General features: G+C 45.1%; 1 protein-coding gene across 3 annotated transcripts in view; it reads left to right on the top strand.

Moving 5' to 3' along the window:
• Positions 1 to 26,138, top strand: part of SYNPO2 (synaptopodin 2) — a 203,135-nt gene extending 176,997 nt beyond the window's left edge. The window contains exon 5 of one of the 3 annotated variants that reach the window (XM_027853703.1): positions 24,045 to 26,138. In XM_027853703.1, the coding sequence (XP_027709504.1) occupies positions 24,045 to 24,593 (549 nt within the window). In that variant the 3' untranslated portion in view covers positions 24,594 to 26,138. Of the gene's footprint in view, positions 1 to 9,942; positions 10,195 to 24,044 lie in introns of those variants that run through there. The other 2 variants (XM_027853705.1, XM_027853704.1) reach the window with 2 other exon arrangements.
• Positions 26,139 to 26,542: the final 404 nt, after the last annotated feature.

The following is a 26,542-nucleotide window of genomic DNA, read 5'->3' on the forward strand; positions in this document are numbered from 1 at the left end:
CCTCAGTCTCCCGGTTGAGAGGCAGCCGTGGTGTCACGGGTAGCACACCCTGGACCTGGAGTCAAGAAGACCTGGGTTTAAATCGTGCTTCGGGCACTTATTTGCTGTGTGACCTTGGGCAAGTCACTTCACCTCCCTGGGCCCCAGTTTCCTCATCTGAAAAATGAGGGGGATTGGATTGGGCCAATCTTTCCGATTCGAAATCTGTGATCCTACAGTCCTGTGAATGTGACTGGAGGCGTGTTGGCAGTGTGGTGCAATGATAGCCCCTGGGGGAGTAGCACCAAAGAGTCCTCTTTAAAGAAAATTCAGTTTGGGGGAAGAAGGGAGAGCAGGGCAGGGGCTGGCCGAGGAGGAGCCCACCTGGGGTGGGGCGGCAAAGTTTCCCTTACTACAGGAAGAAGTGCTCTCAGTAGCTTCCTGTTTTAACCCATCAGTGCTAAGAGCCAAGCTTTGGGTTTCCGTGCTAAACTCTGGAGGGGTGTGATCCTTAGTCCTGTCGGCTCTCTCTGAACGTCCACGTCCTGGGTCAGAGCCCCAGCTGCCCTGCCCTGCCCTGCCCTGCCCTTCTCAGGGCTGTGGCTGGGGGCTTATTCAGAGGTTTGGCACCAAGAGAGGAGGGAGGGAAGGGCTAGGAGGAAAGCAGGGGCTTCCAGGGAGTTCAAGGTCAAGTGTGAAAGAGAAATTCACAAGCCCACCAGGGATTGCTTGTTCTTTTTCCCCTCTTTTTGTCTTCTTTTGCTTACGTGATGTACTCCACCAGTGCTGCTGGCCATGGGCACATGGCCATGGGCACATGTGTTACACTGAGCCAAGGCAGGGAACAGAAGACAGGGATGGGTCTGTGCAGGGAGGCTGAACCTAATCAACAGACCTAATTCTGTTAAGTGCCTGGTCACAGTCAGTGGGAGTGAAAGGCAGCCTGAGTGGGGTAGCAGGGATGGGCTGTACCACGTGAGGGATCTCCATGTCCATAGGCAGACTTGTGTTTGGAGACTACACAAGGAAAGGACGCAATGAGCATGGCGTTTCTGGGCAACCGCATAGACTTCTTTTCCTTTCTTCCACTGTCGTGTCCTGTCGTGTTCTCACACGGCCTCTCTCTTACTCCTCTTGGATGGACCAGAAGGAGCCAGGCAAGTTGACCACTTCAGCCCGGGGTTGGTCACATGCCATGCCATCATCCCCCTGACTCAGAGGCAGTGTGGGCTGCCAACACACCTGAAGACCTTTCTCGTACCTATTGTCATCCCCCAAATTCTCTGGCTGGCAGCTCACTTGATCCAGAGTGACGATGGAAACCAGTTGACATTAAAGCAGAAAATGACAAAGTGTTTCTGAAAACTCAAGAGCAAACCCAGCCACGGTGCCCAGGAGAATCTCCCAGGCCTTGCCAGAAACTTGCCTGGCCCCATTCTACTTCTTCAGCTCGCTCCGCCTTTGTCCTTTCTTCCCGAGTCACGCTCAGCCGGCTCTATTCTTCACTTGACCATGATGGAGATTTCCTTCCTTCTTCCCCTGTTTGCTAGAGACACCTCACTCATTTTGCCTTTATTTGCATGAGCTTCTCTGTTCCTGGTCCTTTCTGTGGTGTTTTCCTTCCAGCTTGGGAAGGCTGCCCTTCCATTTTGCTCATTTCCTTGCCTTTTTACCGAGAGGCAAACTGAATCCTGCCGCTGCTATCCCGAGAACGTAACCAATAAACCGGACATCTGAATTTGCTACAAGACAATGGGTCTGATTCTTCTGCCTTTTCTTGGGCGGATATGCCTGCTGCTTTCAAGGCAGCATCTGGAGGAATAGCCAGGGGCTGGGGGCCCTATCCCACAACTTTTTGTTTTTTTTTAGTAGATCAGTGATGGAGGCACACCCAGACCAAACTCACACTCCCTCTGAGGATTCCCTAGAAAAGGAAGTGCTTTGAACGCCAGGCTCTGGAGATAGTTCAGAAAGGAAAGCCTGCTTGAGGTCAGCCAATCAGCCAGTCAGTGCTGCTGACTGAGATGTAGCAGGAATAGGACCTAACCTAGTCATTTTACCAGGGTCTCAAAAGGAAGAAGCAAATAAGCTGGACATGGGTAGATGCAAAGTCTCAAAGCCAGTGCCTTGGAGAGCAGCAGGTCCAGTGGATCTGGATCTTCTGCTAATCAAGGGTCTCCAGTGATTTAGGGCTGAGCTGTGTGTAGGAAGGAGTAGAAAACTGTGTCTGGACTTCTCTGGCAAAGGAAAGACCCAGCAGAGTCACAGTTTGGAGCTGATGACAGATTGCTCCCACTATGCTTGTGGGTCCAAGTCACCCTGACTGGGGCACTCCTCCCAAGGGTCGTGGATTCTGAGAGCTAGGAGGCACCTTGAGGGGCCAGCTGGTCCGACCTCTTCATTTTAGAGAAGAGGAAACTCCTCTACACTGTATGCTATTTCTCTACTGAATTAAATCAGCCTGTATACCAATGATATAAATGAAGTTTAGAAACATTATTAGTGGTGAAAGAAACATTTGCACTCCCATGATAGAGCACAGATGACTGAGTCATAATATTAAACCTCTGATGTCTTCATTTCGCATGCTGAATTGCAGACTCCCGCCTTCTAGTCTTGTCTGCAACACAGTCTTTGTGAATCTGAGGGAGTCATACCATTTCTCTAGGCCTTATTTTGCCCATCAGTAAAATGGAGGTAGTAGATGTGGGGGCAGGGATTTGATTCTCAAAGGGCCTTTCCAGGCCTCAGTTTCTAGGATTCCAAAGCAAAAACTACCACCATTTTGGTGTTGTTCAAAAGGCTTTAAAGTTCTTAACTAGTCTAGCTAGCCCCGGACTCCTTCTTCCAAGAGGCTGACTCGTTAAGAGAGCTGAGTTTGGCCATACAAGCTGCTTCGCTATCCTTTAGATTGGGGGCACCAGGACAGCATATGGTCAATATTTAAAGGGGCTGGCTGAACTTCTGAAGAAATATTGTCTTTTTTTATCCAAGGGGTAAAGCACTAGGAGTATTTTGCTGAAGAATGACACGAACTTGGATGGTGGCCTCAAGAGCTCACCAAATGCCATTTGGTGGACTGGCCTAGTTAACCCTTGACCTTCTAGCCAAAGACCCTTTTGTTCTTCTCTCTGGTTTAGCCATCTGCAGAGCAGCTGACAGATTCTGATTCTGCCGTAAAATTCCCTGAATGCTGCCTCTTACTTTCAGGTGTTCCCAACCAACATGAGAGGGAAAGACATGATAAAACAGTGGGGTTGTTTCTGGGAAAACCAAATACTACGGCAGAAAAGTGAATGGAACGCCCTCCTCCCTTTCCTTTCCAAAGTCCCTGGGTGTTTTGTCATCAGTTAAAAAAAATTAAGATCATAAGGGGACAGGTAATGTGACATAATGGATAGAGAGCATACCTTAAGGCCACAAAGGCCTGGGTTCAAGTTTCACCTCTGACAGATAGTGGCTGTGTGACCCTGGGCAATTCACTTTATCTCTAAATAACCCTTTAAGACTATAAATCAAGGAAAGATGCTTATTTGCATTGGTAGAGGGACTTTCTCCATCCAGGAGTCCCATATGCCAATAAAGGCACATTTCCCATCCCTCTCCCTGAGTTCAGACAGAAACTACCATGTCCCAAGGGCTAATTTTTCATAAAATAGTCTTTGCCTTTTCACCCTCTGCCTATGGAAAAATGTCTGTAAAAATCTTTTGAGGGATTTTTATTGGTGGGGGGAGTGAAAGAAGGGGAAGGATTACTCAATTGCCTCTGTAGAGTAGACATAGACTTAGGGCTTAAAGAGATCTTAGGGGTCATCTAGACCAGACCCTCAAGTTTATAATTGAGGAGGTTAAAAGAACCTTAGCCAAGGCCCCCTTGGCAGGATGTGGCAACAGTGGGATTTAAACCCAAGCCTTCCAAACTCCAACACAGCAGAACCCTTTTGACTCCATCAGGCGGAGAAGAAGCCAGTCCTGTGGATTGGATGCTTGCCACGATACAAGCTTAGGGAATTTCTGAGATGCCTGGATAGTGGGCAGGGCCTCTCAGGGTAATAGGCGGAACCAACTTTTGCCTCTCAAACCATTACCTGAGGAAAGTCTCCCATTCCCAAGTCTCCCTAGACCAGTGGGTTCTTAACCCATTCAGCATCATGGCCTCCTCTGGCAGCCTGGTAAACCTTTATTTTGCCCATCAGTAAAATAAGGGTAGTACATGTGGGGGCAGAGATTCTATTCTCAAAGGGCCTTTCTCAGAATAATGTTTTTAATAAAATAAAACATATAGGATTACAAAGGAAAACAACTATGTTGAATGTAGTTGTAAGTTCTTTTGAAAAAAAAAATCACAGACCATAGGTTAAAAACCCTTGGTTTAGAGCATAATAGAAAAAAGTCCAAATGTCCTCTGAAGTTGACCAGGTCAGCTTCTCATCTCACCAACTATGTACAAAATGGTCTTTAAAAAAAGTCCTTGTGTTTCCCTGGCACCTGCCCATGGACCACATGCCCCTTGAGAGAAACCTGGAATTTTAAAAGATCTGGAGTCACCTGAATGCAGATAAATAGAAGTAAATGCCATCTCTAGCTGCCATTATAGAATATAATGAATCCGTACACAGCTTTATGAGCCATTGTAGTAATTCTATTAGGAGGGTTAACAGATAAAGATACAACTGTTATATTATTTGAGCCTAGACCTAGCCCAGTGGGATAGGTAGGTAGACAAGTGTCATAACCTCCGTTATATAGATGAAAAAGAAAGAAAGAAAGAAAGAAAGAAAGAGAAAGAAAGAGAGAGAGAGAAAGAAAGAAAGAAAAAGAAAGAAAGAAAGAAAGAAAGAAAAAGAGAGAAAGAAAGAAAAAAAAGAAAGAAAGAAAGAAATAAAGAAAGAGAAAGAAAGAAAGAGAGAGAGAGAAAGAAAGAAAGAAAAAGAGAGAAAGAAAGAAAGAAAGAAAGAAAGAAAGAAAGAAAGAAAGAAAGAAGGAAAGAAAGACAGACAGACCTCATGGGTCAGGTGGCAACTCTTTGCTTTGACCAAGGCCATCAATTATTCAGACTACCCAGTGTTCATCAGTGTTGTGACAGTCTGGGGGATATCAATAATAACAGCTGTACTTACCCCAGGGCACCACATGGCCCCAGTTTCCATGTTGGCCCAACAACTTAGATGGAGAATGAAAGCAGTGCCAACCATCCAAATAGCCAGTGAAATAACAGGGAGGCAGTGGGGTGTACAGTGAGAAGAGCCTTGGATGCCAAATCAGAAAACCTAAGTTTGAATGGAGCTCTGTTCCTCCCCACGTGGCCTTGGGCATGTCACGTCAGCTTTTCTGGGTCTCCAAAGAGAAGGGATTCGAATTAGATGATCCCAAAGGTCCCTTCCAAACCTGAACCTTCAGGAGTTTTTGCCAATCTTTCTGCCCAATAAACAGCACATCCATGCCAGCTGACCCACCAAGAAGCTACCTCACTTAGGCCTTTCTATAAAGGAGGTCAAAGACAGGCATGTTACAGAAGATCCAGACAGACAGCCTCCATCCACCATGAGATATGGAAGGAACAGAGAACCTTCTCTCCAAGAGAGCCTTGGAAAAAGACACAATTAAGAAAGGGGGGGGGGGTCCTTTTTTGCTTTTTTGGTCCAGGCTAGTGTGATATAGGAGATAGAACCCTGGACTTATGAGGGGCCTAACTGTGTGACCCTGGACAAGTCACTGAAACTCTTTGAGCCTCAATTTCCTCATCTGTAAAATGAAGGGCTACCTGCAACAGCCTCTAAGGTTCCTTCCCATTCCAAATCTGTGACTCGTTGGCATGCGAACTCCCTCACCAACACAAACCAGCAGCCCATGTGTACCTCACTGTATTAGGGATTTACCCGGGGGCTGAGAGGGTAAGTGATTGCCCAGCTCACACAGCCAGAAGGCATCAGACTTGGGGCTTGAGATCACCCTTTCTGCCAACAGCCCACTAACTCCTGCGGCCTCACTGGTTTCTCCATATGGATGCATTTTTTCCTGTTGCAGAATAAAGAGGCTCTTTGAGGGGATGCTCATTCTGAAAGTAAAACAGAGCAGGAACTCCAAGGGGGCTTGCTCTGGGAACCCCTAACAGGGTGAGAGAGTGTTAATGTCCCATCTTTCCATTATACCCAGGAGGTCAAACCAGCCTTGTGAATGCAGAGCTGTCCTCGGAGTCCTGCTCCTGACCCCCACTGGCCCGGTGACCTTGGGCAAGTTACTTAACCTCTCAGGGCTCTAACTCTCTATGGCTGTAAATTACAGGAAAGGTGACAATCAGCATCAGTAGAGGGAGGAGTGAGATCATGGGAGGTCCATGCTAACACATCAAACAGCAATGACGATGGTGATGATGATAGCAGAGACATGATGAGGATAGCAGAGACCTGGTGAGGATAGCAGAGACCTGATGGGGGTAGCAGAGACCTGATGGGGGTAGCAGATACCTGGTGAGGATAGCAGAGACCTAGCAGAATTAATCAAAGCCATGTGAGAAAAAGGGCGAGGCAGCTGGCACCATGTCTGCTATGAACGTTGTCTTGAAGATCGTTCCTGAGAACCTCAGAGCAGGCGTTCTTAAATGGGGTCTCTCTATGGATTGATTTTGGGGGTCTCTGAACTGGAATGGGGGGAAATGATACCTTTGTTTTCACCAATATCTATCTGAAATTGAGCATTTCCTTCCATTATGAAGGCAGGCAAGAAAGCATTATTCTGAGAAGGGGCCCATGGGTTTCCTCGGACTGCCAAAAGGGCCCATGACAGAAAAATCTCTGCTCTAGAAAATAAGCATACACCTCGAACACTTTAATTCAATTACAAAGAGCAGCTATTTTCATCACCCTGGACAAAAGTTTGCAGAAAAAGTGGAAAAGAATAATCACAGGATAAGGACTTATCCTGTGACTGTTTCCATCTAAACTCTAAACTAAGATGAAAATAGAATTATTAATAACAACAGTAATAATACTCTAGGAAATGGTGGATCCATTATCTCATTGATTTAGGTGTTCCTTCTAATGATATATATCATAACCCACCCTTGCTTGCCTGTTTTTTAAAATTAATAACACTAATACTTTAAGTATCAGTGATTCCCTGAGTTTGGATATTCCTTCCATTGATATAGAATATAAATTCCCTTTACATGTAGTAGATAGTCTTGGGGAGTTTCTGCGGCTGGAGCCTCTGCCCAACCTGGTGGCGAGCTTCTCAGACTTGGCCGTGTTGGTCCCAGGGTGCAGAGGATAGATTTCACAGGTCGCTTTCAGGTTTGCAGAGCTCTGTGCTTGCATGAGCCCCCCGAGGTGGGCAGCTGAGTGCCCAAAGGTGCCCCGGGTCAGCCCTGCCAGATCTGGCCAGACCGGCTTCTGCAGAGAACAGCAAACAGAGAGGTGTCCTCACCCTCCTTGCTCTGTGGTCCCTTAGAAGCCTTTGATTCTTTGGGGCTGGGGTCAGCTGCTAAATGGAAGCTGTGAAGAGTCGGCTTGAACTGAGCTGGCGGCTGCCTTTGGGACAAGGGATGACAAATGGCTCTCCCATGGCTCCAAGGTCTGGTTCCAGAAAGTACATATGACTTCAGATGTTTCCTAAGCCCAGGGATTATCTGTTTGCGTTGGTGACAGAGGAAAGCCGAGGGAGATTCTGAGATTCATGAAATCCTGCTAAGCTCGAAGTGGAGACGGACCCTCCCCTCCATCCCACAGGATCAGACAGTCCAACCTCTTCATTTGACAGATGGGGAAGCAAAGACCCCCGGGGGGAGGGGGAGGGGGAGGGGGAGGGCTCGACCACAGCGGTAGACTAGTAAGGGATGAAGGGGAGCTGACGGCCCGGCTCCTCTCGATGAAGCCCGGCCTCCTTTCAGAGCTCTGCTCGAGGCAGTGACCTCCAAACTTTCTGGAACAGTGACCCACGTTCCTCTCCACGTTCTCCTCAATGTACTTCATTTTTTCATCAAAGTTTATTTTCTAGAAATCAAGAAATTGATTTTCTCTCTCTCCTACTGTCCCCCCCCCACCACTGAAAAGAAGAGAGAATCCTATCTGGGAAGTAAGCACATGCCCCCCACAATTTTATTCAGTTACCAAACACAGGCTTGTGAATCTGCATAGCCAAGTAAGGAGGATTGGAACGTTGGCCCGTCCGCCGGTCTTCCTTTTGGTTCAGAGGAAACTTGTGGCTCTCTCTCTAGTCGATGATGGGTCCTGTCCAGCTCTGGGTGACCCTGAGAGCCATAGTGCAGCGGTGCTGTCTGTGGGGTTCTTGGCAGGGTCACTGGAGTGGCTAGTCATTTCCTTCTCCAGTGAATTAAGGCAACCAGAGGTTAAGTGACTTGCCCAGGGTCACACAGCTAGTAAGTGTCTGAGGATTTGTGGCTCGGTGTATAGAGCACTGGGCTTAGAATTAGGAAGACTCATCTTCATGAGTTTAAATCTGACCTCAGACACTTAACTAGTTGTGTGACCCTGGGCAAGTCACTTCACCCCGTTTACCTTAGTTTTTCATTTGTAAAATGAACTGGAGAAGGAAATGGCAAACCACTCCAGTATCTTTGCCAAGAAAATCCCAAATAGGCTCATGAAGAGTCAGGCATGACTGACCAGCTTCTAAGTTAGGCCCAGAGCTCTATCTGCCTAGCTGCCTCCAAATTCTGGGTCCTTCCTCTCCTTTTTTTGTGAGGCAATTGGGGTTAAATGACTTGCCCAGGGTCACACAGCTAGTGAGTGTTATGTGTCTGAGGCCGGATCTGAACTCAGGTCCTCCTGACTCCAGGGCTGGTGCTCTATCCACTGCACCACCTAGCTGCCCCCCCCTTTTTTTATAAAAGAGCTCTCTCTCTCTCTCTCTCTCTCTCTCTCTCTCTCTCTCTTTTTCTCTCTCTCTCTCTCTCACACACACACACACACACTGTCTCTATATATATATGTATGTATGTATACATACACACATATATATATATAATTTCTTTAGCTCATCTTCGATTCCCATAAAATTGAGAATTTGTGATTTTTTATAGCTAACACAGTGAAAGCAACAAGTCAGATAATACAAATCAGCATTGTGCTCCATTTGCTACCATAGCATCACAGTCTTAGAGCCGGAGGGTCCTTGATGACCATCTCATCCCACCCTCTTGTTTCCTTCTTGAGGAGCAGGGCCTCTCAGGAGGCAGTGACTTACTCGCCGGTGGTCACACAGCTAGTAAGGAGCACATGTGTAGTTTGAACACATGCCTGATGACTTCAGCCCCAATGCCTTGGCCATTTGCTGCTGTCTCAGAAAGGTGAAAGAGGACAGAAGAGGCGAGTGGGCCGTCTCCCATCCTTTCCAGACTCTTTCCCAGGATGGGACCCTAAGTCACTGAAGCCAGGCTGAGGGGAAAGGGCTTGGAGCTGTCACCCCTCCCTTAAGCAGGACCTTCCTTGTCCTGTGAGCCTCCTTCATCCCTGGGGAAGGCATGGGAAGGAAGTCCTGGACTAGGGCATAGGGTCCTGGCGAGTCCGGTGGAGCAGTATCACCCCAGTGTCTGACCATGTGGCCCCCCTGTCCACCGGAGGTGGCCAGAGCCCTCCCTGTCACCGCAGGTCACGGCTGCCCTAAGTGCCAATCCCCTCCATCTTGCATAAGGACTCGAGCCTACCCCCTGTGGCAGACTTTCTGCAACATGGGCAGGAGGAAAGGACCCAGGCTAAGGAAGGATCAGTAGTGTGCTTGCTTCTGCCGCGCCTCACCAGTTCAGAGGAATCCACCTGGTTAGTTTGGCTTTTGTTGACTTGGATGTGAACTTTGTTTCTCTTTTAAGAGGGGGTGTATTTCTGCGAGACACGGACCTGAAAGTGTCTGGTTATCTAGACCATTGTTTCACACTCCTCTTGAAAGGGTATCATCCATCACTGCTCCCCTCCCCATGCCCCATAATTCACAAAATTCTGTCTTCAGGTACTATTCTCACTACCCATGGGAGAGGCAGCTCATCATAGTGGATGGAGAGCTAGTCAAGGAGCCAGGATAGATCGGGTTCAAGTCTCATCTCTGACACATACTAGTTTGTGGCCCTGGGTAAGTCACTTAACCCTCTGTGTTCTTGGTAACTGACTAAGACTACACCTACAAAGTCATTTCTCAAGAAAAAGGTGGCAACCTGTACTGGCAAGAGGAAATCTCCTCATCCCTATCCCTAATGTCAGTCAACAAACAATGCTAGACACTGTGCTAAGTGCTGGGGATTCCACGGGCAGGAGCTCCCATTCTAAAGGGGGAGGAAGCATGGAGTTAATTACATACATCACAGAGCAGGTGGGGGGTGGGGTTATCACAGAGGGGAAGGCATTGGCAGACAGGGAAGGAGGGGGAGGAAGGACCCAGGGAAGTTCAGGCTGGCTTGCCTTTCTGCTCACCAGTAATTTTGATGATCACAGTCACTGAGAAGAGCTGATCGGGATTACCCAGAATAGGGACCCATTTCTTTTCTTGTGGCTGCTCAATCCTTTCACTTGTGTCCAACTCTCTCGGACCCTATTGGGGGTTTTCTTGGCAAAGACAGTGCATTGCCATTTCCCTCTCCAGCTCATTTTACAGATGAAGAAACTGAGGCAAATGGGGTTAAGTGATGCCCAGGATCACACAGCTAGTCAGTGTCTGAGGGTGGATTTGAACTTAGGTTTTCCAGTCCCCAGGCCCAGGGCTCTATCCACTGTGCCACCAACTGCCTTCTCCTGAAATCTAGGAATCAACAAAAAATCAACCAAGCCTCAATTTGTAGCATTTTGCCAATTTCCAAGGTGAAAATTGAGCAATTGGATCTCATGAGGTTCTAGAACACTGCTAACCTCTCACCAGCCTACAAAGAGGGAGTGGGGTACGATGGAAGAGAGTTCTGAATCTGGAGTTCACCCTCTTGGGTTCAAATCTCACCTCTGACCTTTATAGCCTGAGAGAACTTGGTCAAGTCACTTTGCTTTTTGAAGCTTCATCTTTCTCCTCTATAAAATGGAGGAGTTCAACGGATGGCTTCCGAGATCCCTTCCAATTCTAACTCAAGAGGAAACTGAGGCCCAGAAGGAGGTAGGGACTTGACCAAGGAGACAAAACATTTGGGAATTTTTCAGATCTCTTTATTTGATCTTTTAACCTTTGATCTAAAGTTTCACCCTTTAGATCATGAAGGGACGAGGGAGGTTTCTCTGCACACAGGCTTTCCTGTTCGTAGCCAAGCTGCATCTTCGTGGCATCTTAAACCCCTAAGCCTGATAGTCAGCTTTGGTCCTCACGAAGGCTTGGCTGGCTCGGCAGGCCGGCTCACCCAGACTTAGCCAGGTTTACCAATGGCACCTGCTACCAAATGGTCTTGGCCGATAAGATTCCTTCCAGCTCTAAATCTACGTCCCTGTGAAGGAGTCGTTTTTGGTCCAAGCCTCCTCAGGAGTGCAATTGCAGCAGAACGGCCAGCAGATGGCAGCAAATCCCCTTTACACAATATGGTCCCCACCGCCATCCTCAAGTGGATTGAAGTGGCCTGTTTGGACTTCAGAAGCTTTATTTGTGAGAACTATGGATTAAAGAGAACCTTGAGATGTCAGCTAGCCTGGTTGTAGCAAGAGTGTACTGAAAGTATTCTAGAAAATATTCTAGAAGCAGAGGAATTAGCCCTCTTCTGAGACATCACAAGGGGAAAATATTCTAGAAGCAGAGGAATTAGCTCTCTTCTGAGACATTACAAGGGGAAAGCTTCATCGGTGGTAGGGAGCTAGTGGCTTCTGCCTTCATAATCGATAAATTCTTACATGGAAAATAACAGTGACCCTTTAAGGTTTCCACGGTACCTTCATCACAACAACCCTGTGATGAGGAGCTGAGGCTCCAGAGGGCACAAGAGACTTGAATTTATAAGTATCGGAGATGGGATGTTAGCACGGGTCTTCTGACTCTAAGATAGTATGACTGGCATGGGAGACAGAAAGCCAGCCTCTAAGCCAACTCTGACACCTACTAGCTGGGTGATCTTGGGGAAATTGCTAGATCACGCAGTGCTCTAAGTATCTTTCTAAGACTAAGTTGCAGGAAGACGCCAACCTGACTCAATTGAGGGAATTTCCTCATATGTGAGTTCCCCATACCAATAAATCCCAGAAATAGACCTTCTTGTCCCCATTCCAACTTATTAGAGCACTTTCCTCTACCCTCTGTTTTCTTGAACCTTACTGAAACCCTTTCTGCTGTAATCGAAACCCACCCAAATTCAAAATGTAAACTCTCTGATCCTGGAATTAGATCAGAAAGACACAAATGTATTTGATTCAACAAAAAGCAAGGCTAGAGGGGTCAGCCTTGGAGGGGTCAGCATCGGTAGAAGGACGGCCTGCTTTCATGTCTTACCTCTGAAACGTCCCTGCTAGACAACCAAGGCCAAGATGGTTAGTGTCTCAGGGCCCCCAAGTGACTCTCTAAGTCTGATCAGTCACAGAAGAGTTCTTGGTCTATACTAGTGGAGAGAATTTCCTCTACGGGAATTCCTTCTACTCATGAAATCACAGGTCAGTCACCTCCCCATCATATACATATATGTATATATGCCTATACATATATATATGTGCATACATCCATATCCATATACATATGCACATACAGATCTCTCTCTCTCTCTCTCTCTATCTATCTATCTATCTATCTATCTATCTATCTATCTATCTATCTTAGCTACTAGAGATTCAAAGAAAAAGACTCTCCACAGGGAAGAACGTGCATAGACACAGAAAAGTCCATGCAAGATCATTTGAAGAGAAAGAGAACAGTAACAAGTGGGAGGACCAGGAAAGGCTTCTTGGCGGAAGCTGAACTTTGAAATCAGGGAGAGATCCTAAGAAATGGCAATGAGGAGAGACTGCATTCTTGTCACTGGGTGGAGTTTGCAGAGGCAAGGAGGCAGATGATGGGATTTTCGCTCTGTGACTTTGGGTAACTTGTTTCACCTCTCTGAGCCTCGGTTTTCTATCTCATTTGAATGTGAGCTTCTTGAGGACAGGGCTATTTTTTTAAACCTTTGTTTGTATCCCCAGTACTTAGCGCAGTGCCTGGCACATGGTCAGCACTTAATAAATGCTTATTGACTGACTGACTAGACGTAAAATATTTCCAGCTTAATTATTTAATTAAATTAAAATTAGAAAAGCCAAATGCATCTGAGGGCAGGGCAGATGATTTTATTTTCAATACACATTAAAGAGACAAGTGGTTATTCCTTCCATCATGAAGAAACAGCCAAAAAGGTTACGAAATTCAGCCATTCCTTCCAGAGCCATGAGGGTTTGGGTGGGATGCCTCCGAGCTCCCTTGAGCTCTGGATCTGTGACCTTCGAATGATCATTCTTGTGTCGAAGGTCTGTTTGGGACTCAAAGCCCCACTCAGGATGCTTGTACGGAGATGCTGAGGCTCAGATACTTTGTAAGAGTGACACCTATTGCCTCCTACCTAGACTTCAGAGGCTCAGAGATCCCAAGCTGAAGAGCCCTTTGATTGGCCCATACGATCTACTCCCTACATTTTCAGATAAGGAAACTGAGTCCCAAGGAGATTAAGTGACTTTTCCAAAGTCACACAGGTAGCTTCAGAAGCAAGATTTCAACCTAAGCGCTCTGACTTCAGAGCCAATAATCTTCCAACCACTGCTCAAGGTATATTACTGACTTTGGCAAATATATTTGTCAATTAACATTTATTAAGCACCTACTATGTGCCAGGCACCGTGCTAGTACTGGACATACAAAGGAAGACAAAAACCAGCGTGTGTGTGTGTGTGTGTGTGTGTGTGTGTGTGTGTATGTGTGTGTGAGCAAGCGCACGTGCATGCATGTACCCCAATGCCACACTTTGCAGCTGGGTAGATTGCACCTTTGATGGATTTCGTGAGCTGAGAATTTGCAATCCTGACCCACTTCTCTATTTTCAAGACTACAGCACCTCATTGTTGTTGTTGTTGATGATGGTCCTTCCTTCTCGAATAGGTCCAATGACATCACCAGGGAGGGTGATGACTTGACTTGCACATGAATTGGATTTGAGTGGGGGAAGGCTGCCAAAATTGTCAGCCTCGTTCTTATGGGCAAGGACCAGTGGATGGTGTGCAGAAGGAGAGGCTGGTCTTCCTACAAGCTTATTCTATCAATGATCTGACTTCAGAAAACAAAATCCTATTATTAAAAGAGTAGAAGAAATGCCACTGGTTCCCTCATAGTTTTCCTAGTCTCCCTGGAGTCTTTAGAGAGCAGATACATGCTCCTGAGGGATGGCTTAGCTGACAAGTGTTTAAGACAGAATAGGAGAAAGATGGAAAGAAACAAACATTTGTAGTTGGAGACCCAGGTGTCTCCTCCTGTGATGACGGGAAATAGACTGCCAAGGTTCCAGGCTTTCAATTTTCACCATTCATTCTATAAGAGAAAGGGCATTTTGAACAAGTTTCAACTCCGATTTTTCTTGTTCCCCAGGGCTGTTTCCAGACTTCTTCAGAAGTGAGCTTTTCTGTTCTAAGCACCCCTGGGGGGCACTTCTTTGATCAATTTACTTCTGAGAGAACATGAGGGGGGTCAGGTTTGATTGGGCCATGAAGTGCTTGACAAGCAATCCCAGTATCTGAGAAGTAGAAGGTGTCTTAGCAGGCACCTAGGGAATGATTAGTCTTGTCAACACCATTCCTGTTAAGTGATTACTGAACTTCTAATGGGGCAGCCTGGTGCAGAAGACAGAGTACTTCACTGTGACTTGGGTTTGAATTGGCATTCTGCCATCTATAATGTCCCATAACATTGGGTAAATTACTTCACTTCTCTGTGCCTCAATTTCCTCAACTGTTAAATGAGGAGGATTGGATTAGATAGCATTCTACTTGAAGAGGAACTCATGGATCCCATGACTTTTGGGGGAAACTCCAGTGGTTAGGAAGTTTTTTCTTTATATCCTGCTTCTATGTTTCTGTTTTTTTTCCCTACAAAGAAGAATCCTCTGCCTGGGAAGGGTAGACTTCACACATCAATAGTAATTAATCAGGAATTAGGACCCCAGATAAATGAGAGCTAGTGAGAGAATGCCAGTAGCTCCCATTGAGCTCACTTCGCCAGGCTTTCCTGGACTCCACCCCAGGGTGCTGATGTCGCTTGCAGCTGACATCACTGAGCTGCTGCTGTCAGGGATCTGGGAAACTCAAAACAGATTCAGTATCATTTTAATTTGGAGGATTTTATCACTTCCCACTGATTGTAAAATTACTAGAGTAACCAGTCGATAGGCAATCCCCTTCTGAAGGCTTGGGTTTGGTTCTACGATTCCAGAAGAGGGTAACCAGGATGATCTGAATTAGAGCACATCTAGGGTGTTGTGTTTGAGTGTGTTCAGGAAGGTAAATAATAAGCTAAAGATTAGTCAGAGTGATGGGGAATGGTCTTCAGTCCATGCCGCATGCAAGCTGGTTGAAGCAATGGCAGAAATGTTCATTATAATTCTTAGCCTGGAGAAGAGAACACTGGGAAGTCTGCAAGTATTGTCTTCAAGGGCTGTCATCTGGAAGACACATTAGTTTTGTTTGCCTTGGCCCCAGAAAGAACTAGGAGCAAAGAAAGGTAGGGGTCAATTGGAAGATGTAGGAAAAGCATCCTAAAAATTCCAGCTATCTATGGACTGACTCAGGAGGATTGGACTCCTCCTCATTAAAGTCTTCAAAGACTAGATGTCCAGTCAGGTATTTTTTAGGGAATTTGGTATGTTGGGGGGATTCTTTGGGGGTATGGGTTCGATTGGGTAACTGCTGAGGTCCCTCTCAACTCAGAAATGTTGTGATTCTTTGATTCTGTGAGCCTGGAATATTTAGCCTGAAGAAGAGAGGGCAGTCCATGAAAGACTTCCACGTAGAAGAAGTGTTAGAGATGCTTAGTCCCAGAGATCAAGACTGGGTGCATATGGCAGAGAAGAATGTTTTGGTTCAACAGAAGGATAAACATCCCATTAGTTAGAGCTATCCCAAAGAGTAATGGGAAGTCTTCATTGGAAACTAATGTTGTAAAGACAGGTTCGGCCTCAGCATAGGGGACCTCTGACGTCCCTCAGAATTCTGAGATTCTAGAATTCTATCATTCTATGCACTCGTCCTTTCTAGAATACTTCCCTACTGACGCAGTGCTACTCTCTCAGGATAAACAGAACAAGTGTAACCCCAGTACCCAGTGATGGCCCTTCACATATCACAAGACAGAATCATTTCCCTCTCAAGCCCTGGTGTCTCTTCTCCATGCTAAACATTACCAGTTCACTCAACTGATCTTTCTGTGGCATGATTCCCTATCCCCCATCTTGGTCACTCTCCTCAGTCTACCTTTCAATGTCTTTCTTAAAATGGGTAGCAAGAACTGAACAGAACACTTTACATATGTCCTGATCAAGTTGTGCTGTTGTTAAGTTCTTTTTCAGTCATGTCTGACTCTTTGTGACCCACTTGAGGCTTTCTTGGCAAAGATACCGGAGTGGTTTGCCGTTTCCTTCTCCAGATCATTTTACAGATGAGGAACTGAGGCAAACAGGGTGAAGTGCCTTACCCAGGGTCTCACAGTTAGTCAGTGTCTGAGGCTGGGTTTGGACTCAGGTCTTTTTGACTCTAGGCCAGAGGTCTATCCACTGCTCCATCTAGCTGCCCATCCTGGTCAAATATTGATACTTGAGGTCCTGATCAAATACCTACCTCCAAATTTAAATAACCAGAATAAGGAAATAACTTGAATGGCCAGAAAGACATTTTTATGTCCTGCTTTCTTGAGCTCTGATCACTTTATTTTTAACACTCAGAAGCTCTTTGAGTCCATATTTTTCCTAGTTCTTTCTCCAAAGTCCCACCAAAAATAGTCACAAGTTTGAGGGGAAGCAATGTATGAAATGGAACATCCTTGGAAATGCCATTGTTCAGCGGAGAAGGAAATAAAGACACAGTGTACTGTAGAATGTTGCTGAAAGGCTAAAATATACAAACTAGATGTACGGGAACCACTCCGGCAGGAATGGAGAATCACTGCAGTTGGAGACTAAAGCCCTAGGCTTGCAAGCTAGATCTGCCACATACCATCTGTGTGACCTTGGCCAGCTCCCTTAACCTCTCTGAGCCTCAATTTTCTCCTCCCTCAAATGAGCAGGTAGGATAAGGCGATTTCTCACGTCCTTTCCAGCTCTAGGTCCTCTGAACCCATGAAACATGACAGCCGTTTCCTCTGAGCAATTCTCCACGGTCTAGTATGTCTCAAGGTCAGGAAATGGATCCAAGGAGCTTAACCCTCTGGGAGGAGTAAATAGCATGACAGGAGGCTCTAGCAATGGGGAAATCTTCACATTGTTTCCTGGAATTGGACAAGTGGTATGAACAAGGGGATTTAGGAGCCAAGGCTGAGCTCATCACCCTTTAGTAATAAACTGCTTTAAATACAGAGAGACTCAATGTTCCCCATATGGCATTCAGACTCCCCAGGTCATCTGCCAGCTGTGGCTGCCCCTCAAACCAAGCTCTGGGCCTTTTTCCACCAGCTCAGGGACAGTCCATTAGGAGATAGGCTCTTACCTGAGGTAAGAGGAGAAGAATGTGAAGTGTGCCCATTTCTCTGCTATGTAAGTATGTCTAAGCACCGAGAAGACAGCATAAATCAATGATGGCGACAATACTATTTTGCTCTGGTTTGAAGTCACTAAAAAACTTTCATCACGCTAATTAGAAATTTAGACCTAGTGTTAATAGTGATTTCATTTAAAGATGACGTAAGAATTCAATCTAAGTAAGTTGTGTCCTGCATTAGGGTGTAAGCTCCTTGAGGTCAGGGACTATCTCATTTCCTTGTATTTGTATTTCCAATACTCACTTCTAACTCTCTGTGACCCCATTTGGGCTTTTATTTTTTTTTTTTTGCAAAAATACTGGAATGGTTTGCTATTTCCTTTTCCAGCTCATTTTACAGATGAGGAAACTGAGGCAAACAGGGTTAAGTGAATTGCCCAGGGTCACACAGCTAGTAAGTGTTTGAGGCCAGATTTGAACTCAGGGAGATGAGTCTTCCTGACCGTAGGCCTGGCGCTCTATGCACTTTGGCGCCACCTAGCTGCTTCCTGGCACATAGTAAGTGCTTAATAAATGTCTTTTCATTCATTCAATTCAATCTAACAAGGCTTATTAAGCACTTTCTATATTCAAACCAAAGACAAAAATAATGGTAATAGTAGCTAACAGTTAGCTTTAAAGTTTTCCAAAGTGCTTTATATATAAAAACAGTGATGATAATAGTAATAGCTAAAATACATTTGATCCTCACAATAACACTGAGTTAGATGCTATTGTTGTACCCAATTTGTAGATGAGGAAACTGAGGCTGAGAGAGGTTTGCTGACTTCCCCAAAGTCAGGAGTCTAGTAAATGTCTGAGTCAGGATTCAAACTCGAGGCTTCCTGACTCCAAGTCCATTGATCTCTCCATCGTAACACCCACCTGCCTCAGAAATGAAATGGCCCCTTCCCTCAAGAAGCTTATGTTGGCGAGACACGACACGAATGTAGGTAACAGCCAGACAATGAAAACTGAAGTAAAGAGAGAGTTCACCAATCACTGAAGCGGGGTGGGGTAGGAGGGAGAATCAGGGAAGGCTTCATGGAGGTGAGCCATGAAGGATTCCTAGAGGTGGAGACCCTGGAATTGAGGAGAGAGTGAGTTCCAGACACGTGAGACGGTCCATACAAGGATGGAGCTTGGAATGGAGAATCCAGAATTGAAGCAGTGAGCATGCTGGTTTGGCCACAACAGAGAGTGCCTGAAAGGGAGGAAATTCTGAAACCAGCCAACCGACCGACAAGCTGATTGTTAGACTGTGAAGGACCTTAAATGTCAGTCTGAGGGATTTGGGAGCAGTGGCACGGTCAAGCTTATCTAGCTGTGGTCTGGATGGCCAAGGCAGATCATTTGGGAAGCTGTACAGGGGGTGAAATGGAAAGAGAAGATCTTGAAAGTAGGGAGGACAGTTAGGAGGCCTCCACAGTAGTCTAGGTGGAGGTGATCCTAGGTGAGGAGACAAGGGGAAGGGTGCAAGAAAAGCTGTGGAGGTGAAATCAGTAGATGGATGGCTTTAGTTGAGTGGTGGAAACTGAACCCAGAGTACAAGAGACTGAGAACTGGGTGGGAGATGAGGAAGTAAAGGCAGCAATATGACCTTGGCCAAGAAAGGGAGGAGGTGAACAGAACGATCGCCTGAGGGCGTGGCAGGGTCAACTAAAGGTTTCTTAAGGATGAAATATGGGAGAGACTGAAACATATTTGCAGGCAGCAGGGAAGGAACCAGGAGACAAGGACCGTTTCTCTGTTTCCTGCAACGCTATATGCCTCTGATGATATTGAGACACTAATATTAACATAGAACCCTTGGAGGTTCAAATAGACCTTTGTGGCCTGAAGTAAGATGAAAGTAACATGTGGTGTGGAAATGGCAATAGTCTCGGATCCCTCTTGGCTGAAAGATGCTATCATATGGTTCTCCAGGCAAAAGCTAAAGCTCTATTTGTTTCCAGTCCTTTGGACCATGTCTGGATTCTAAGTAGAACACTTGACTTCATTGGACACCTCTGGATACAGAGAGCAACCTGAACCTGAGGACAAAGGGATCGTAGGATCATAGACCTACATCTCCACCTCAGAGGTCACAGAGTCCAAACTGCCCATTTTACAGATGAGAAAATCGAGACCCAGAGATGTGAAGTGGCTTGCCCAAGGTCATACAGTCAGTCAGTGGCAGAGCTAGAATTCGAACCCAAGTCTTCTGAATGGTACCATACTGATTCTGCGACAGAAGCAAATACAAGATGTGAAGCTAACTTGGGGAAATTCCCTAGAGTCAAAGAGATATGAATAAGCAAAGATTGGAGGCATTTTTCTCCTCATGGGATGATGATTTCGAGCTCTACGGCTCATAGTAGCTGGGCAGCCCTCTTCCAAACTCTCCCATTTTGGCCACAGGGATCATGACCAGTCACTCAGGTTCAAGTTCTGTGAGCCATTTTTAACTCTCCTCTGTGTTTCAGCGCCCCCACCCCGGTATTCCCTTAGTCACTTGCCAGGTATAACTAATTTCACTTCCACAGCATTTCTTGCACCCATCCCCTTGTCTCCCCACCCAGGACCACCTCTCTAGCTCTAGTCCTCATCATCTCTACCCTGGACTACTATAGTAGCCTCCTAACTATCCTCCCTTCTTTCAGGCTCTCCTCTTTCCTGTTCATCCCCCATATGGCTTCCCAAATAATCTACCAGGCCACAACTAAGACAAGTTTGACCTTGACACTACTCTGATCAAAAACCCTCAGTGGCTCCCTATTGCCCTCAGATAAGTCAACTGAGGCTTAGGCTAAATGACTTTCCCAAGGTCACATGGTCAATGAATGGCAGGACCAGGATTTAAACCCAGGCCCCTTGCAAGGCTCCAGACCCTGAATTCTATGCCACTGCCACCCCATGGTCTGTTCATGTTGTGCAATCTCTTTGCTCCTTTGCTCATTGTCAGAGGCAGTTGACTGAAGGTCTCAGAGTCAGGAAGACCTGGGTTCAAAGCCAACTTCCAGAAATTATTGTTGGGTGAGGATGAACATCTAGGAATCTTTCTCCATTTCTAAAACGAGGGTGAGCGTATCTATTTCACTGAGTTGTTCAGAGGATCAAACATAAAGTGCTTTGTTAACCTTAATGTGTCTTTTAAATGTAGCTATTATTATTATTCTATATCATAAATCCTACTGATGAGTTGTTAATGAGGGGGTTGGATTTTGGGGGGTGCAAGCCTGAACTCTCATTGGTGAAGGGAACTCTGAGTGTGAAAGCTTCCCTGATTGGTTCTGTAACTTGCAGTCTTAGAACGTTGTCTGGAGCACAGAGATAAGAAATAACTTACCCAGGATCACACAGTCAGTGCATGTCAGAGACAAGACTTGAGCTCAGATCTTCCCGTCTCCTGGGTTGGCCCTTTCCCCTCTACTCCACACTATATATGTCATTGCTCTCTGTGGCAGATTTCCCAAGGCAACGTTCAGGTCAACTTATACCAGATGCCCCATGCTTCCCCCATAGGCCAGAGGTACAGGTTGCTGGGCAGTTGGCAGGCTAACGGGGGGTCATGGGGTTATAGATGGAGAGCTGGAGGGACCTCAGACATTCTCTACTCTAACCCCTCATTTTACAGATAAGGAAACTGAAGCTCTCCAAGACTAAGTTACTCACCCAAGGTGCAAAAGCAATGGGAAGGAATCTAACACAATCATGACATAGAAAAACCCTCAAACCATCCTTACAAAACATCTTCACATCCTCACAAACTCATCCCACTCAAGGAGAAACAAGAGGTCCAAAATTTGTGGACATTCCACAACAAGTTAGACCTCAGCTTGTAACCCTATATGTGTAGAGAGAAGGAGGGAAGGAGGGAAGGAAGGAAGGAAGGAAGGAAGGAAGGAAGGAAGGAGGGAGGGAAGGGAAGAAGGAGGGAAGGAGGGTGGAGGGAGGGAGAAAAAAAGGAAGAAAGGGAGAAAGGAAAGAAGGAAGGAAGGAGGGAGGGAGGGAAGGAGGGTGGAGGGAGGGAGAAAAGAGGAAGAGAGGAAGGAAGAAAGGAAAGAAGGAAGGAAAGAAGGAAGGAGAAAAGGAGGGGGAGGGAGGGAGAAAAAAGGAAGGAAGGGAGGAAGGAAGGAAAGGAAGGAAGGAAGGGAAGGAGGAAGGAAGGAGGGAGAAAAAAGAAGGAAGGAAGGAAGGAAGGAGGGGTAGGAAGGGAGGAAAAAAGTAAGAAAGGGAGGAAAGAAGGAAAGAAACAAGCATTTTATTAAGTATCTACCCTGTTTTAAGTACCATGCAAAGTCCTTAACAAGTATAGTCTCATTTGCTCTTCACAACAGCCTTAAAAGGTAGGTGCTATTATTATTATTCCCATTTTACAGATGAAGAAACTGAGGCAGAGAGAGGTTAAGTGACTTGCCCAGGATCACACAGCTAGTAATTGTCTGAGGTCGGATTTGAACTCCTATCTTCTACTACAAGTCCTGCGCTTGGTGCACTATGGCGCCTCCTAGCTGTCTCTCTGTGCATAATCACTTCAGAATTGTCAGATGAATGGATGAAATCAATACATTCGTTATTAAAAGTATTGAGTCCAAATTCAGTTGATTTTTTTAAAGCACAGGGGAAGCTAGAGGTGCTCCTAGAGCGTGGATTTAGAGCTGGAAGGAATCTTGGAGGACACTGAGTCTGACACTTTCACTTTATGTGTGATTTAAACCCAAATCCTCTGACTCCCACTCTGCTGCTCTTTTCAGTAGCCCAGTGAAAGTGCTTTGTAAATACTACAAAGCTGTCACAGTGTGAAGTGATGTTGTGACAGTGATCATGGATTTGGGTTTGCCTTTGTTGTGAACAAACCTGTGTTCCTTTCATGAATAGGAGCTTAGGGTGTGAAATTTAGTCTTTGGTCTTTCAGGCACAGAACCAGCTTTCTCTAACTGTCCAACTCTAGTATGACCAGCCTTCACAACAGTTCTTGACCCAGAGTTCCATGCTCTGATGCTCTCTTTGGAAAAACTCTCACCTTTGCCAATAAGGAAATTGAAAGACTGAAGAAAGAAACAGGCAGGGACATGAAGGAAAAGGAGAACAGTTCAGTTGGGCCTCAAGAGAGAGGCAGTCAGTCAGTCAATCAACAAGTATTTACAACTCCCAGAAAGATGGGCAGAAAGGATGCCATCTGCAGACGCCAACTAAGCATTTTCATTAGCTTTTGTTTTGCAATTTTTTGGTCTAGCTCTTTACAAATTATTTTTGTCTTTCATTTTATTTTAATTTTCCACTAGTGGGTATTTGTTTTCCTCTTTTCCACCTTCCTTGCCCCCACTCCAACAATTTAAAACAAAAAAGAAAGACAAAATCTTTCATTAAAGTATGCAGAGTAAAGGAAATTCCTACAGTGGCCATGTCAATTCTACACCTTGACCATCATCCCTAGATCAGGAGGTGGATAACATGAGTCATCGCGGGCCCTTGGGAATCATGACTGATCATTGCTTTCATCAGAATTCCTGAGTCCTTCAAAGGTTTTCATTGTTAAAGTATTGTTTTGCTTTATAAATTGTTCTCCCAGTTCTGTTCACTTTATTCTACATCAGCTTATGTAAGTCTTCCCAGGTCTCTCTGGAAGTTTTTCTTTTGTAATTTCTGATGACATAGTATTACATTACATTCATATACTATAATTTGTCCAGTCTTTCCCCAATCAGTGGTCACCCCCTCTAGTTTTTTGCCACCACAAAACAGCTGCTCTAAATATTTTTGTACATATGATTCTTTTCTTCTTTATTTGATCTCTTGGGAGCATAGGCCTGGTAGTCGTATAGTTAGGTCAAAGGGTATGCACAATTTAGTAACTTTCATCATTGGTATGATATGACCAATATTGTGCAGGTAGCAAGTGGTGTGTGTGTATATATATATATATTTCATTAAATATTTTCCAATTACATGTAAAATTTTTTAACATTTTTTTAACATTTTGAATTCCAAATTCTCTTCCTCCAATTTGATAGGTGTGAGGTGATACCTCAGAGTTGCTTTAATTTGCATTTCTTTGATTAGTAGTTATTAGAATATTTTTTCCCATGTGACTATCAATGTTCTAAGAAATACACCATACAACTTCCCCGGAGGGAGAATAACATAGAGATGTGGATAGGACTAGTTTCAGAAGCAAGTTTTGAGACTGCCCTCCCTCCCCCAATGCTGTCCCTGATGAGAGAGTGAACACAGGTGACATGCTGGTGTGAACACTGAAATGTGACTGAAGGATGAGGAAGTCTAAAGTCAAAGTACCAGGACTGGGGTGCTGAGAAGGATGGGTTCTCATGTATGTTGGGAGTGGGAGTAGATATTAGGCCCTCATCTATGGGGTGCCCTTCTCATTGATTATTTTTGACAGCATCCAATGTAGTTTATTAACAATTTTCTTTTTTCTAGGATGGTGGACAGTCCTTACCATGTTTTGGAAGACCTGTTGCAGCCACTGTATATACCACTTCTCCTCTGATGTTCCAACCTTCCCCCAGTTACCCCAGCAAACCAGTCAGTGAGCCTGCAAAAGTCAACAAGAGACTCACACCTTGGGAAGCGGCTGCTAAGTCACCCCTTGGCCTTGTGGATGATGCATTCGGCCCCCGAAATATCCAGGAATCCATCGTGGCCAATGTAGTCTCTGCTGCCCAGAGGAAAAGCCTGCCAGAGCCACTTCGGGACTGGAAACCAAGAGTTTCCTATGCACCCCAAGCTCAGAAGGCAAACCTGGTCCCATTCCACAGGAGGGAGAATGGCATCACCAACCTGCCACAAAGTGCCAGGGCAGCCACTTATGTCAACAGCCAGTATGACGCCCCGTTGCCATATTTCGACTATTACAGGAAGCCACCTAGGACTGGGATGATGACAATGGAGACCAAGTCTGAGTATGGCTACTCCTTCAGCAATAGCAACTACAATCCACACCCAAGAGGATGGAAACGTGAGACCTGAGATTTCCCCAGAGTAGAGAAAGCCTCCTTTTCTGCCCTTAGCATCTGTCAGTTCTAATAGCCAAGCCATGGAACAAATCAAGTGATCTTTTCTTGGTCCAACCAGTTCTGTAGGGCATGACAATCTTTTGCTCTTGGCAAAAGAAATAGATTTGACTCACATAGCTCTGAGATCCTCCTATGTGAGAGATTTGCTAAATTTTTTTTTTTGGTCTTTAGTTCCCCAAGTCACATTTGTATATTTTAGCCCGTGAGAGTGATACACATGCACATTCAAACCTTAACTCAAAATACCAACACTTACTCTTTCCTACTCCTCACTCAAGCAATGTATGGGGAAAAAAAGAGATTGTATTTGTGGGAGGCAAATGCAATTGTCTGAGTTGGTTTCTGGAGTTCTTAGCCTCGTTTTCTTCATGTTACCAACACGTTTCCCAGTAGGACTAAGCAATTCACGTCTATGAGAGTTATTGGGTCTCCTGTCTGATCTTTGTGCCATCATGAGTTATAGAAAGGAAGGAATACCTCAGTATTTCTAGACCTGGCATTGGAGATCCATGACAAGGAGCCTAATTTAGGGGAAGCTTTCAAAGGCAATGCACCAGTGTAGTTTGTATGGGAAGGAATTCCCTGCTGATTTTTTTTTAAAGTATTCCCCTCGATAGCTTAATATCTAATTAAATTCATTTTTCTTTAAGAAACTGATAGTAGTTATAGACAGTCTGTGAAAGAGACTAATGAAATGGACATTTTAGGGTAAGGTTACAAGAAATGCCAGAATTATTTTGAAACCAAGAGTTGTACATCTGAAGTGGGAAAGATTTACATAGTGTATTATTTCTAATCAATTTGTATCTGACCTTCTAAGAAAGAAATAGGTACAGGGATAGAGATTGATTTCATTAATATAAGGGACTTTCCAGTGAGGAAACTCCCTCTAGCAATGCAGGTTGATATCTTCTTTACAATTTACTGTTCTAGAGAGCTGCCTGGGGCAATGAGAGATTGTGACTCGCCCAGGGTCACACAGCCAACATCTGCCAGAGAGGGGACTGGAACCCAAGTCTTCCCATCACCAAAGCTGACTCTATCCACTATCTTACGCTGCTTCTAATGAATGAAATAGACCCTAGCAAAATAAATGTGATGGGCTACTCATATCTTTTACTCATGATATAGATGCCAAATTCAGTCTCAAGTTTAGTGAGGCCATGAATGTCATGACATGCCTCTTTCTCATTGCCTAAAAGAATTGTTGAAAGGCAGGTTTTTTGTTATGTGTTATAGGGTGTGAGTACTGATGTGAAGTAGAAGAAAGAACCCTAGGGGGTTTGTTATATATTTTAATGGACTAGGGAAATAGCCAATTATAACTGCTTGTCACTGTACATGGTAGCCAGTCACTGAGTTGTAGAGAAAGTTATTGGCCAATGAACCAACCAGCCAGAGCTGCTGGTCCTAATAGTTACTTACTTAGATGATAAATTGACAGGTAGATTATAGATAGATAGATAGATAGATAGATAGATAGATAATAGATAATAGATAATAGACACATAGATAATAAATGATAAATAGAAAGACTGATAGCTACATGGATAGACAGATAGACCATTTATTAAGCACTTACTATGTGCCAGGCACTGTACCAAGTGCTAGGTATGCAAATAAAAACAAATAAAACAGTATGGACTTGCAAGGAATGGGACACCAGATCAGAGATTTTGAGACTGAAGACATCTTAGAGGTCATTTAGTCCAAGCCCTTATTTTTTCACAGGCATAAAGTGAGGTCCAGAAAAGTGAAGGAATTAACTTGCTCAAGGCCAAACAGGTGTAGGTGGCAAAGTCATGTTTGGTTCCAGTTTCCCTGATTCCCAATGCATTAACTGCCTTTTCTACCACATCAAGAAACTGAGCTCTAATTCATAAACTGTAAAGTAATCAATGT

The sequence above is a fragment of the Vombatus ursinus genome, unplaced genomic scaffold, assembly GCF_900497805.2.
Source record: "Vombatus ursinus unplaced genomic scaffold, bare-nosed wombat genome assembly UNPS02010193.1, whole genome shotgun sequence".
Lineage (NCBI taxonomy): Eukaryota > Metazoa > Chordata > Mammalia > Diprotodontia > Vombatidae > Vombatus > Vombatus ursinus.